Here is a 13905-nt window from a genome sequence, read left to right on the forward strand (position 1 = left end):
TCAATTAAAAGCATTTGTGGCATAGTGTTGATTTCCACAAAAAAATGGTTAAAGGGTTAATTAATAAAGCCAACGTCATACGCCGGAACTCGACTCTCTTGTGAACGCGCGACGGCCGTTACCGGATGCCCGTGATTTTAGTTTATAAAGTTAAAAAGATGAAAATTTTTCTTACAAAAATGCATCGCTTTGCTTCAGAAGGCCTTTATTAACCCCCTGGAACCGTATGGATTCCTTTTTTGATGGATGGATGTGCTTTTTTGGGCTTCAAAATCTAAGGTACCATTCACTCCCATTATAAAGCTTGGAAGAGCCAGGGTACTTTATAATATAACTCCGATTGTGTTTGGCTGAAAGAATAAAGTCATATACACCTAAGATGGCTTGAGGGTGAGTAAATTATGGGATAATTTTTAGATGAACTAACTCTTTAAGCATCTACCAAATGCATAAATGTCATGTAATGGAAAACAACACAAAGATACTGATTAATCCCTGATTTTTATATATAAAAATTAATACCCATTCACCTGCTTTTCAACACAATTCTTGTCTAATGGTTTAAAGTGAAACTCTAGGGTAGAACATAAGAACAGGATGATAAACAATGAGTGTGTTTACATGATAACTACCAAAAATCAGCTTATTTAAAAAATACGCCAACCCAAGAAAACCACGTATACATGAGTATAAAGGGATCAATGGAAAGGAGGAGGCGGGAACCGGCTTTTCAATATAAATAATAGTTTAATAGTAAACTTAAAAGAAGACACAAACACACACATGACGGACATGTCGCTAACGATCTCTCTCTTCCGCACGATACTCTGCAGTCGGCCTTTAAACCTCAGAGGCTTGATTAGCCTAATACGGGACCGGGTGCGTAGGATCACGACCTGGGGGAGGGCGTGCTTTACGTCTAGTCTGCCGGCAGGTCATCCCCATCTACCTGGACGAGGGAGGGGACAAGGGGAGGGAAACAGAAATTATTAAAATGGGGGGTACTTCCTGTAACAGTGTAGTACCCCCCAAAAACTGTAAAATTTAAAAGAGGGAAAAGGCCAACGCAGAACGACAGTGAGAGAAAGAGAGAGAGAGGAAAAAAAAAATTATAATCTTACTCACCAGTTCTCCGATACGCCGCAGCTTGTTCCTCGGCCACTCCTCCACCCTCTGTCGGATGACAGCCGCGCCAATCCGGGCGGATCCGAGGCAGTACTCCAACTCCTGGTGGACAGAACACCCCGCCGCGTTCTCGGGGAACAGAAGGGGTCTCCCCCACCCTTGGCAGTGGTCCTCTCGCTCCAGGCGGTCGCCAGTGAGCCCCTCCCCGCTTGCGGTCGGCGGTCTTAAACCCCGCCGCGTTTCAGCGGCCGGTAGGCGACTCCTGCGCCCCTGGTAGCGGCCCTGAACGCTCCAGGCGGTCGGCTAGGAGCCCCTTCTCCCCTCGTGGTCGGCGGCCATCATCCTCGTTCAGGTGGCTGGGCTCCTTTAAACCTCAGAGGCTTGATTAGCCTAATACGGGACCGGGTGCGTAGGATCACGACCCGGCCCCGCCCTCCGCCCTGCCACAATGAGATTTGACATCACTGCACACCTTGGATAATCCGGTAAGAACTGCCGTAAAGGTGTCTACATGCAACGTGAAATCAAGGTAATGGCCAAAAATGTACACGGCCGACAGTTTTTTACTTAAACTGTTTATGACCTTACCCCAATAAAGGAAAGCCATTGAAGGCATTTCCAAGACAACAAACATTGTCGGCTTAGTAAGCATAACCGGTGCAAGATTGTGCATGTAAACATGCTCATTGTCATATTTATATCTCATGCACGAACACACTTTACAGCTAGATATAGAGAAGGATGCTTCAAGTATCAATAATTTTGACCTCCTTCTATCTTCTCTCTCTCTGTCCCTGATTCACTACGCTCTTATGCAACACAGAATGTGCGCTTGCCAGCATGTGACATCTCACTGATGGCGTGTGTGTTTGTTTGCATCAATGCAGGACCTGTCAGCGTAGGAGGGTTAATAAGCCCCGAGACTTCAGAGCGTTCACCTATCTTCAGTACAGATTTGTTCCTGTGCTGGCAGCAGGGAGGACGGAGCTCAGACATGTTGTGCTCTGGGATTCTTAGTACACATCGCATCAAACAGCGCTAACAGCAAACAGGATATGAAAGATAAAGTCTGAATATGCCAAGACATGCAGTGGGTGGCAAAGTTGGGTCTGATGCATGTTACAAAGGCTCTGGGCCCTTCTTGTCAACACGGTTGCTGAGTGAGTGTGTTAAATAGGTGTTGAACCACTTTGCGGTGCTGTTAGAGTAACGCTTAACACAGAATGAAGACAATTTTGTTAAAATACTCAGAACTTTGAAAAGTTGATTTATGTTAGAGAGATTGCGAACCAAAAACTTATTTGGAAATGAAATGCAGTGGAATAAGTCTGTTGTCAATTATCTCTGTGCTCAGAGCATTGACTACAGTATATCTGGTGAAAAGAGTAAAGTCTATTTCGTTTTTTCAGTACAGGTTATTCATGAAACAATCATTCCAAAAAAATCATGCCAGTTAAAGCTGAAGTGTTTTTTTCTCTGCCACTGAAAAGATAAACACTTAAATATTTATTTGCGGTTAATCGCATGATTTTTCATAGTTAATTGCGATTAATCACAGATTTCGAAAGTGCTTTAATTGACTGTATATACTTCTTGTCTTGTCAAAATGCATTTAATTTCTTAGGTAAAAAAGAAAGCAATATGTAACAATTAGGGGTGTGCAGCGCAGCCATTATCTGTATTTTCGGATATTTTTGGCTTAAACCGGAACTGTGACAAAATTAAATGGAACACCCATTTTTAAAAAGTAACTATTACATGTATAGTTGCTAAAAATAAAATATGCCTTGTATATGCTTATTCATAATAATAGCCTAATAAATAATAATACTAATTATTATTATTACTGTATTATTATTATTGTTGTGCTATTATTATTTCATTATATTGTTATTTCATAATTTTTTCTTACCAGATGAAGCTAAATATGTAGGCTCACGAGGTGTCAAGCAATTTTGAAATGCCAAGCACACATTATGCAGCGAACATTAAAACAAACGTAGAATAAATCAATATAGCCTACAAATAGTTGAAAGTCCCATAAATATATAAGGAATTTATACACTCAAGACTGATTTGTGCACACATATTTTAACTAGGGCTGTTAAACGATAAAAAAATGTAATAGAATTAATTACATGGTGTCCCGATTAATTAATCGTGATTAATCACATTTAATCACATATTCAAATATTTGCTGAGAAAGGCCCTCATATAACAATAATTCAATATATAATGATGAAATAATTATACATAGTTATCTTTAAATATTACAAAATGATATATATATATATATATATATATATATATATATATATATATATATATATATATATATATATATATATATAATAACAATATTCAGATAATTAAAATGCATTACATGCATTACATAAAATGTTTAGGTCACTATGTCAAGTTAAATATAGTTTAATACTCAATCTTTAAACACATCTTGAGATCCCTTAGTACGCATTTGCGCTCCTTCAAGTGTTTTGAACGAATGACGGTAACGCATGTTTGTGTTGTTCTGCCTACAGAAGTGTTTTCTTCACTGTATAAACTGTGTGTTGCTCATACAGCTGAAATTTCAATTACTGTCCTCTGGAGTAAACAGATGGTACTACAAGCTTGCATTTCTCAGGAATCTTCCTTATTACGGTCCGGGGACATGCAATTAATTGCGTTAAGTTTTTTAACGCGTTATTTTTTGTAAAATCAATTGCACTGAATTAGCATTTCAGCTTATCGTGGCCCATTCGGCCCCGTATTGCGGTCGGCCCACCGGGAAAAGTCCCGGTTCTCCCGATGCCCAGCCCCTGAGCTCCTCTGTGAAATCTTCACTTCAGGTCAGGAATTTAACATTGCGCTCAGGTTGGTTTATAAATGAATACATGGAAATCATTATTTGGGAATCATGTGATAAAATGAATATAGACATTTTAAGGAATGGAAAATGTAGCCTATATGATGCAGTAGGCACACAATTAATGGTGACCGCAAACTCCCAAACTCCCCGAGACCACGGCCATCTGATCTGAAATCACACCGTGCACATTTTCATAGCTTACAAGTTTTACACTTTAGTAGGCTACTAATATTGACTTCAAGGACTCATCATTTCTTTGTAATATTGGATATGTTAATTTAAAATGTTGCTTTATCCTTATGCTTCCTTAGTCAAACAAATATTGTTTCTAATATTCGGGTGAATTTTGAAGTCATTATTTGTGCCTTTCCGAATAAGGTATTTGGCTTCGGGCACATCCCTAGTAACAATGATTTATCAACATTTTCCAAACAAATTCCACTGTATAAAGATTAAAATGCACCAAAATAGCACCAATTTAATTAACATTAAACTTTTCCCAAAGTCTAAGTTGGAGGTTGACTAATTAAAAGAACTAGTCCCCAAAGTTTGAGTATTATTGCAATGGACGTTGAATGTCTTAAACCCTCATTCTCTACGATATTTATTATGGCTATCCACTTCACAGTAATCTGAAATTACCTTCACGTTATTCGCGCCATTTTAAACTCCACATGAAAAGCGCTTGCAGAGAACGTCTTGTTTTGCTTTTAGCACTGATACTGAGCATGTAAATAATACTTCATCAGAATTGTCCAGTGAGGCAGAAGTGCAACGGTTCCACCATATTTCAACCAGTTTTCAGAACTAGGTGCTGATTAAAATGTCAGAATCAAATGTAAAATTTGTAAATGCGTTAATCGTGTTAAAAAAATGTAAACATTAACATTATAAATTAATCGCATCATTAATGTGTTAATTTCAAAAGCTCTAAAACTTTTTAGAGTGCATAAGAGACAGTGTTTATAGTGTTCGAGAAAATTAAATGTGCAATATGTAACAATTTTCATGTAATATTCACCCTTTTTTTGCCAATGTGTGGACAGCTTGTAACTCAACTTAAAAAATGAGCCCTTCCCTGACTTCCTAGGTTGCCATAAAGCCTGTAGAATGATTTTCATGTGAAGGGAGCAGGTCGCTTTTGCCGGGAAAATCCAAAGGATGTGATGTTTATGCACGCTCCTGAGAGCCTTGCCTCAGTGCTTCTCTTCCACTGTTCAACTGCGACAACAAACTGCAACACTAGGTAACGTTATCTTGATGGAATCCAGCAAATGGCCAGCTCCCAGCAAAACACCAAATCCTACTCAAACACAGCCAAAAAACAAAACATTAATCTACTGAATCCCGTCTGGCTGGAGCCGGAACGTGATCGAATGTGAATTGGTGTTCTTGTTATTGGAAAGGCAAGCTTACATAACTGCAAAGCATGTGAAACTTAGCATGTGTTACTTCAATAACACATTAAATTAATGCTAGACAATGTTCAAGATGATGCAAAAAGACCCATTCATTAATGTAACGTAACTTGGTTATACAGAAAATATATATATTCTATTATTATAAAACAATAGCGCATTGATATATCAAAATGCCAGTTGTGATCACATCAATAATGAATTGTGTATAATATAGAGTCTATTTTATAGATAAATCTATATACTGTAATCATCCACCAAATTTAGCTAACATCTATTGATAAAGCTGGCTAGCTAGCTAAAGTATAAATCAGTCAATGTATCTGTGGCATGGTGGAGGGCGGGGCCGGGTTGTGATCATACACACCCTGTCCCGTATTAGGCTAATCAAGCCTCTGAGGTTTAAAGGTCGACTGCAGGGTGTCGTGCGGGAGAGAGAGATCGTTAGCGGACATGTCCATCATGTTTGTGTTTATGTGGTCTTTTGAGTTTATCAATAAAACTATTATTTATATTGAAAAGCCGGTTCTCGCCTCCTCCTTACCATGAATAACGTTACACTGGTGCCGAAGCCCGGGAAGGAGTAGGGATATGCCGTAGTAGAGTTCTCGCCACTACCGTCCACCCCAACGGAGCAGCCGCGACCATCTGCCGGGGACGAGGAGCCCAGCCGCCTGAACGAGGTCGATGGCCGCCGACCACGAGGGGAGAAGGGGCTCCTAGCCGACCGCCTGGAGCGGTCAGGGCCGCTGCCAGGGGCGCAGGAGTCGCCTACCGGCCGCTGGAACGTGGCGGGGTTTAAGACCGCCGACCGCGAGCAGGGAGGGGCTCAATGGCGACTGCCTGGAGCGAGAGGACCGCTGCCAGGGGCGGGGGAGACCCCTTCTGTTCCCCGAGAACGCGGCGGGGCCAGGGGCTGGAGGACTGCCTCGGATCCGCCCAGAGAGGCGCGGCTGTCGTCCGATAAAGGGTGGAGGAGTGGCCGAGGAACAAGCTGCAGCGTATCGGAGAACTGGCGAGTAAGAGTTTTCTTTTTTTTTCATCTCTCTCTCCTCTCTCTCTCACTGTCGCTCTGCGTTGGCCTTTATCCTCTTTTAAATTTTACAGTTTTTTGGGGGGTACTACACTGTTACAGGAAGTACCCCCCATTTTAATTATTTCTGTTTCCCTCCCCGTGTCCCCTCCCTCGTCCAGGTAGATGGGGATGAGCTGCCAGCAGTCATCGCAGAAGGCGCACCCTCCCCCAGGGAAAGAGGGGGTAGGGGTGTACGTCAGGCCGGGGGCTCTCCAGCCTGAGAGAACGAGGGAGGAATGTGGCAGGGCGGAGGGCGGGTCGTGATCATACACACCCGGTCCCGTATTAGGCTAATCAAGCCTCTGAGGTTTAAAGGTCGACTGCAGGGTGTCGTGCGGGAGAGAGAGATCGTTAGCGGACATGTCCGTCATGTTTGTGTTTATGTGGTCTTTTGAGTTTATCATTAAAACTAATATTTATATTGAAAAGCCGGTTCTCGCCTCCTCCTTTCCATGAATAACGTTACAGTATCATGCAAAGAAAAGTGATTACTTCAAACTACAGTCTTGCATAATCATACCTATAGCCACACTTTGTTTTAGCCCTGTTCCAGCACTTGAGAGTCAAATATAATATACAGTGTCAAAGTTTGTAGTAAAACAATCATAACTCTGTCATTTTAATTATGCTACCTCATCTGGCAGCATGATGCCGGTGAATCACGTTCAGCCTCTTTGTATGTTACTTCATTGTTTTGGCAGATCCTCGCTCGTACACATCCCTATGGAGTATCTGCACGAACACGAGCAACAAGTAGCTGGCTGCAGATCACTTAATGGCCACAGGTTTCATTAATAACAACGGTTTCTGAATCTTACATACTGCACCTTTAATGTAAATATGGCTTACTATTACCTCCTGAGACCCAAGCTTGACTGCTGTATATTTTCAATTTCCCTTTTTGATTTGAAACTAGTAGCACCTAATAAAAATGGCAAAAAAAAATAATAAATGAATTTTGTAAAAAATTTGCTTAAGTACACATTAGTGTACATTGTGTTTAGCAGCGTGGCGTTTCGGGATAAATTGCTAAAAAATTTTAAATGCCATATCAGATGAAACTAGAGACACTAATCTTTTGACTCAAACAGGTTTTTATGTAAAAACGTAAATAATTTTTCTTACCAGATGTAGTTTTGTTGCCGTTTCTCCCAAAGACATCTCTGCTGTGGTCAGTGCCATGTTGTTTTGTCACATGAGTCTGTACGTCAAAAGTTTAACCCTTTACTGACAGTGCAGAGTCTCCTGAACTGAGATAAGTCAGTTTAAATAATTAATAATTATGCGTTGCATATAGCGAAGCCAAAATACAATGTCCACGTATGTGTACACCACGTCGCACAAGGTTATAGTTGTCTCTGCATAGTAAGCTGGGAAAGTATTTTAATACTGAAAAAGTTTGAATCTTTAACCTCAACTTTCCTGGTTAAAAAGCTAACAAAAATTCAAATGGATTAAACCACTTGAGTTGTATGTGTAACCTTTATGTTGCCTTTATGTCCTTTTTAGAGCTTGAACATTTTGGGCCCAATTGACTTGCATTGTATGTACAAACAGACATAATATATCCTTGAGAAAGAGAAAGAAAGTCATAGGAGTTTGAGACACAATAAGAGTGAGTAAATAATAAGAGAATTATCATTTTTGGGTGAACAATTTCTTTAAAACAGTGCTCAAGAACACCTCCTATTTGGCCACGATACACGTTATATGCCATAAGCTTAATTTGCAAAGCCGGTCACAATGCATCACATTGTTTGGCTTTCAGTGTGAAACTTGCCATGCCGCACTTGTTTATAACATGGCGCAAGTCTAGTTATGCATTGTGGCAGAACAGTAATGAGAACACAGCTGTCTGTTACGTTGTGAATCATAGTAATTAAGACTCATTATTTAAAAGATCTGACAGGCTGCAGTTGCATGCTTCACCGATAGCATCACCGTTATACATCTGCTTCAGTAGGTTCCTGTTGAGAAAACATCATGTTGATGTGAAACATAGAAATTATCCATTAATCTTTAATGAATTTAAACATCAGGTCAGTAGCAGATAATTTTGTTTTTCTATATTTGTGGTCTGAATTGTGCTGGGGTTTGAGCAGTAAGTAATGGCTGTTATTACAAAATCAGTGAGACTGTGGCAAGTTTATTTATCACCGCGTAATAGAGGTGAATTTGTTCAGCATTTACTTCGCAAGGAAAAGTCTTTTTTTTAAGCTATTTCTTCATAAATGTCCCTGCAACAAGTTTACAAGCTTAGCGATTACAGCTTAAATGTTATAAGCAAACCCAAATTCAACATCAGATATGTAAAAAAAAAACTGAAATCAAACCATAATTTGCACCATTAACTGTTTTGAGTATTATTGCAATTGAGAATAAATTGCCTTTGCCTAGACAGACATTTGTAGCCATGTGTCATTCAGCAACAGGTGTTAAACTAATGCTCTCATTAGCATTTTAATTAGTGCAATTTGCATTGATTAAGTTGATTTATTCAAGTATGTATCAGCAAAGAGAAGATGTAGGGAGCTGATAAACAATATGACATAGACTAGTTAAAGTGCTTTGTTCATACAAATGACATGATCAGCATAACAATTTGAGTTAACCCTTTAAGGTGCCCTGTGTGGGACTGTAAGGGGGTTAAAGGGAAAGGAGGAGGCGAGAACCGGCTTGACAGTATAAATAATGTTTAATGATAAACTTAACCAAAAACACACAAACATAAACACATACAGGGCAGCTGCCTGTAATTTTCTTACTCTGAAACTGTCATCACCGGCCGCCTTTATCCCTTGAGGACACCTTCAGGCTGATTGGGGACCGGGCGTGCATCTTTCTAGCCTGGCCCCGCCCCGCCCTCCTCCGCTCTACAGACATATACTTAACTATTACAAATATGTTGGTTGTATTCTACTTTTGAGAGCTTTACAACAATATATGACACAGCTATTTGATGAGATTGATGTTTTTACTGATTGCAATAATATGTATAGTGCAATTTTTATTTTTGTATCAAAATGTATTGGAAAATAGAGCTTTTAAACTTTCAAATGATACCTATGTTTTGTTGGTCAAGACTGTAGTTATTAATATATTGACGATTCTTTTTTTTTCTCGTGGGCCCGCCAGCGGTTGATCATTTGAATTCAGATTGTATTTGTGTGCTTCAATGTTAACAAGGAAATCTGACCTTTTTACGAAGTTAACATGGTCAGTGTCACTTTTTGGTTACATCTGATTAGTAACCTGGAATTACTGCAGAATCTCAAATATTTCCTATTCATTTTACGCCATGCCGTTTTACCTTTTTGTAAAAATACTTCAACTTCCTCTTCGTTTCCAGGTTTAAATTAGATTTTGAATGCCAGATTTTCAATGTGATGTCAGACATTTGGAACCCAGTGTAACACAAAAACAATAGCACAGATTAGAAGTTGATAAATCTGTAAACAGGAACACAGCAAAGCATACTCATTCAGAATCAGAATGAGCTTTATTGCCAAGTATGCTTACACATACAAGGAATTTGTCTTGGTGACAGAAGCTTCCAGTGCATAAACATTATTCCATCTTGCATGAGATACAGTCTTTCTGACGCCTAATATTTTAAAGCTAAAATTGCTGACCCAAATTAGGACCTTTTGCACATCATTTGATGCAAACCAGAAATTTCCATAACCTAGATGTCAGGTTGAATCAATTCCATGTGTATCGTTACAATGGTGTGAGCGTGTGTGCACATGTATGCTTCTATATTCATGCGTGATACACACTTTTTCTTCTCAAAACTCATCTTTCTCCAGCAGAGTAGTCTGTAATCAGGCCAAGGGTAGAGAAAGTGTGTGTGTGTGTGTGTGTGTGTGTGTGTGTGTGTGTGTGTGTGTGTGTGTGTGTGTGTGTGTGTGTGTGTGTGTGTGTGTGTTAACGTCTCGGATAGACGGTGGCTGTGTAAAAGGTTTTTTGAGTAGACGACACAAAAAAGAAAAAAAGGAATGAGGGCGAACAAGATAGAAAGAGAGCACGTAGAGACAGTTCCATGCCTGGACTAAAAGCACTAGGGAAATTATTTGAAATTGCTGCTCAAACACTTAGCAAGCACACGCAGCAGTCAGAATATTTCTAAGGAGCGCTATATTATTAACATCATGGTGTCTGCTGATGGACTTGATCCAGACATTAACCTGCAATCAGACGATGTTTGAAACGAGAGCTGCCGTCTTACCTGGAGAAAATCACAGCTATATTACTATTTCTGTGTCAACTCTTTGATTCAGTGTCTTCATTAACAAAAGAACATATGTCTGATTAGACTACCAGCTAAATGAAAAGTTTTGTGTACGTGCTTGCATATTAATTGAGGATGAAATGACAGGAAATGAGCTCCATCAAAAGGATCAATTGTTTGTTGCATCCAAAAAGTGCATGTGGGCAATTTGTTCAGTTTTTTGCTTCATTCACTCCCATTCAAACGCATCCAAATGTGGGAGACCAGAAGCGAAGACATTTTGCATGCCACTGCCTACAAAAGTTCAAGTTTGGTAAACTCTGACTTATGAATATGAATAACAAGATGACGTGTGAACAATAGAAGATTGAAACATCACACCGACCTCTTGGCTCAGTTCAAAGAATACATATTTCAAAACTAAGTGTTTTTATTTGTGCAGAAAAGGGGTAGATGGTTTATTTTTAACATTTAAAATGTTAAAACAGTCTAAATGTTGTATAGTCGAACTAATCAAGACTAGTTGCCTAAACTGTCAACTTCACATTGGCCATTTTAAAGCAGGAAAACCAAAGATGTTATTAAAATCTTGAATAAATTATACGTAAAAACTAGCAATTTACTTGTCTGAGAATGGTTACAATGCTCAGCTGCTGCAAAACATATGTTCAATAGAAAATATAAGAAATAGTCCAGGTTCAGTACAAGTTAAGCATTTGTGGCATAATATTGATTACCACAAACATTTATTTTGTGGGTAGTGCTTTGATAGAATTATAAGATTCTAATTTCTGCCTTTTAAAATTTTAAATGGTCCCCATTGACTTCCATTGTAAGTGCCTTAATGTAACCCAGATTTTTCCCTTTTTTAAAGAAAAATAGGGATGATTATTTTTTGTGGTAATCAACATTATCTCACAAATGCTGTCAACTGAACTTAACTTGTATTGAACATTTTGATGCAACACAAGTAGACCTATTTTGACTGCTATAATTAACACTTCATGATTTGTTAATTGTGGCAGCTTTAATTGTAATCTGAATTATTTACATGAATAATTGTGCAGCCATACATGCCCTTGAACTATTGAAATGCATCAACACCAATTCAGCTGAACCCTGTGAACGAGTCTCAAAAGCACAAGATAGCTATTGCAATCTAGGATAACTATCTGGGTCAACGTGTCTGTAAGAGGTAAGAGATAGGCATGGAGGAGGCGGGAACCGGCAGAACAGTCAACTTAAACTTTAATGACATAAACTCAACTTAAAACAACATAAAACACATAGACACGCACAAACCGGCCACGTGTGTGTGTCTCTCTCTCTCTCGAACTGGCGTCTCTGGCTCCCATTTATCTCTCTCTCTCTCCCGCTGATTAGTTGACTCAGTGCCGGCCATGCACCCTCACGGCACAGCCACGCCCTCCTCCTCCTCGTCACAGTGACTTTTAGCAGACACTTTTATCCAAAGCAACTTTCTGTAATCTTGGGCCAACGCTGGACCAACTTGGACTTTAGTATCTTGCTCAAGGCCACAATGGTGACCCTTTCGGGGTTCAAATCCCATGATCATCCCCAAAAATTTAAAACCTACATTTTAAACACTTGGCCTTATACCCAATCTCCAACCCTACTCACACATATACTTCCACTCACCGCCATCATCTTCGTCAAAGGAGTTCATGCAGGGGAAGTAGATTGCCAGGGCCTCAAAGGATGCGGACAGGCTGATGCGACTCTGCGAACGCTCCATGTAAAGACCTGCCGTTGGTGCCGGCGCCGTGTCTGCCGGCTTGGGCAGGCGAGCCTGGGCATTCTTCACGCGAAGCACTGCACGCGGCGTCTTGGCTAACTTTCACCGGCCCCTTCGCCAGCAAGGAATAAACGAGAAAAAACGAAACGTCAAAACCCCCAACAAGTCTGTCTCCTCTACGTCCCAGTGGACCTGGTTTAGCTTCAAGAATCCTTTCAAGTTCCTCTGACAAGATGATGTCCAGACTTCTCAGAGAGTGGTTACTTCAAGTCCTTATTTTCTTTTTCTCCAGGTCTTCAAGACTAGAAAGAAGGTGAATTAGGATAGAAAGAGTCTGTTGTGAGCTGTATCTGGTTCAGAAAACATGATCTGTTTCTTTTCCCTCTCTGGCTGTGCCCTCATTCGGCTGAGCATTGGATGGGTGGATGAATGAATGGATGGATGTTTGGATACCGTATAATGTGGCGTCGAGGAGAGGAGAGATGGAGAGAGAGAGAGAGAAGGGAGATAGGAGTGAAGAGACAGAGAGAGAGAGACAGAGAGAGAGAGGGAGAAAGGTTCTCACTATTCTAGCTGTCTGAGGCTGATTCACTTCATTCAGCGTTGAGCTCTTTGTGGAGAAAAAAAGGGGGAGGCGACACCTAAGAGCTGTTGCTGGGATTCAGGATATTATCCACTCAGAGGGAGGATGTCAGGATGTGGGTGTGGCCACAGTCTACAGGCACAATAGCTGTAAGAAAACATCTATCATGCCTTCACCGACAATGAGCATCTCTCATGGTCAAGTGGAAATCTTGTAAACCTTTGCAATATGATACATTTCAGACATTTTTTTTTTCCATTTCTTTCCCTTCAATCTGATTTCTTTTAAAGGTAATGTGGGTCATTTTTATGTTAAAATAGTTTCTCCTATCCTTGCTTAATAGCAGGCAACTGTAAGTAAACAACATTGTCTCAACCACTGGTGTGAGTTTGCTGGCAGGGCTTTCTGTTTGTCCAACAAATGGAAGATTGGTTGAGTGTTGGAGAAACCTGTAAGAATAGGTTTGTGCATTTGATTTGTTTTTAATTTATTTCATTTGGTGACACTAGCTACCCAGAAATTACAGATAAGTGTGAAGCAGCCCCTTTGTAATCAAAAAAAATGATGCGGCTAGCTGAAAAAAAAGGACGTTTCTGTTAAAGATGCACTTTGGCTTCTGTGGATGTGTTTGTCTGAGAGGGCTGAAAATGTCACCTGTGCCACCTCAATGAACAATCACAACTCTACTGCAAATAGCAAATGCACATGCTTCACTCATATTTATGAATGCCTCATAACCAATGCTGACAATCTCTGCCACTCTCAAAGTGCATGTCTTGTTTTTGTATACATTCAGACTTTGTATATGGTTTTGCCTCAGATTGTATGCTAACCGAAATTATTTGCAT

The 13905-nt window shown here is 40.0% G+C and overlaps 1 protein-coding gene across 1 annotated transcript in view; it reads right to left on the reverse strand.

Annotated features, from left to right (window-relative positions):
- Nucleotides 1–13056, reverse strand: part of LOC127646544 (regulating synaptic membrane exocytosis protein 4-like) — a 56172-nt gene extending 43116 nt beyond the window's left edge. Inside the window, exon 1 of the mRNA XM_052130298.1 lies at nt 12378–13056. Within this exon, the coding sequence (XP_051986258.1) occupies nt 12378–12474 (97 nt within the window). The 5' untranslated portion in view covers nt 12475–13056. The remainder of the gene's footprint in view (nt 1–12377) is intronic.
- Nucleotides 13057–13905: the final 849 nt, after the last annotated feature.

This window comes from Xyrauchen texanus, chromosome 7 (assembly GCF_025860055.1).
Source record: "Xyrauchen texanus isolate HMW12.3.18 chromosome 7, RBS_HiC_50CHRs, whole genome shotgun sequence".
In the NCBI taxonomy this organism is placed as follows: Eukaryota; Metazoa; Chordata; class Actinopteri; order Cypriniformes; family Catostomidae; genus Xyrauchen; species Xyrauchen texanus.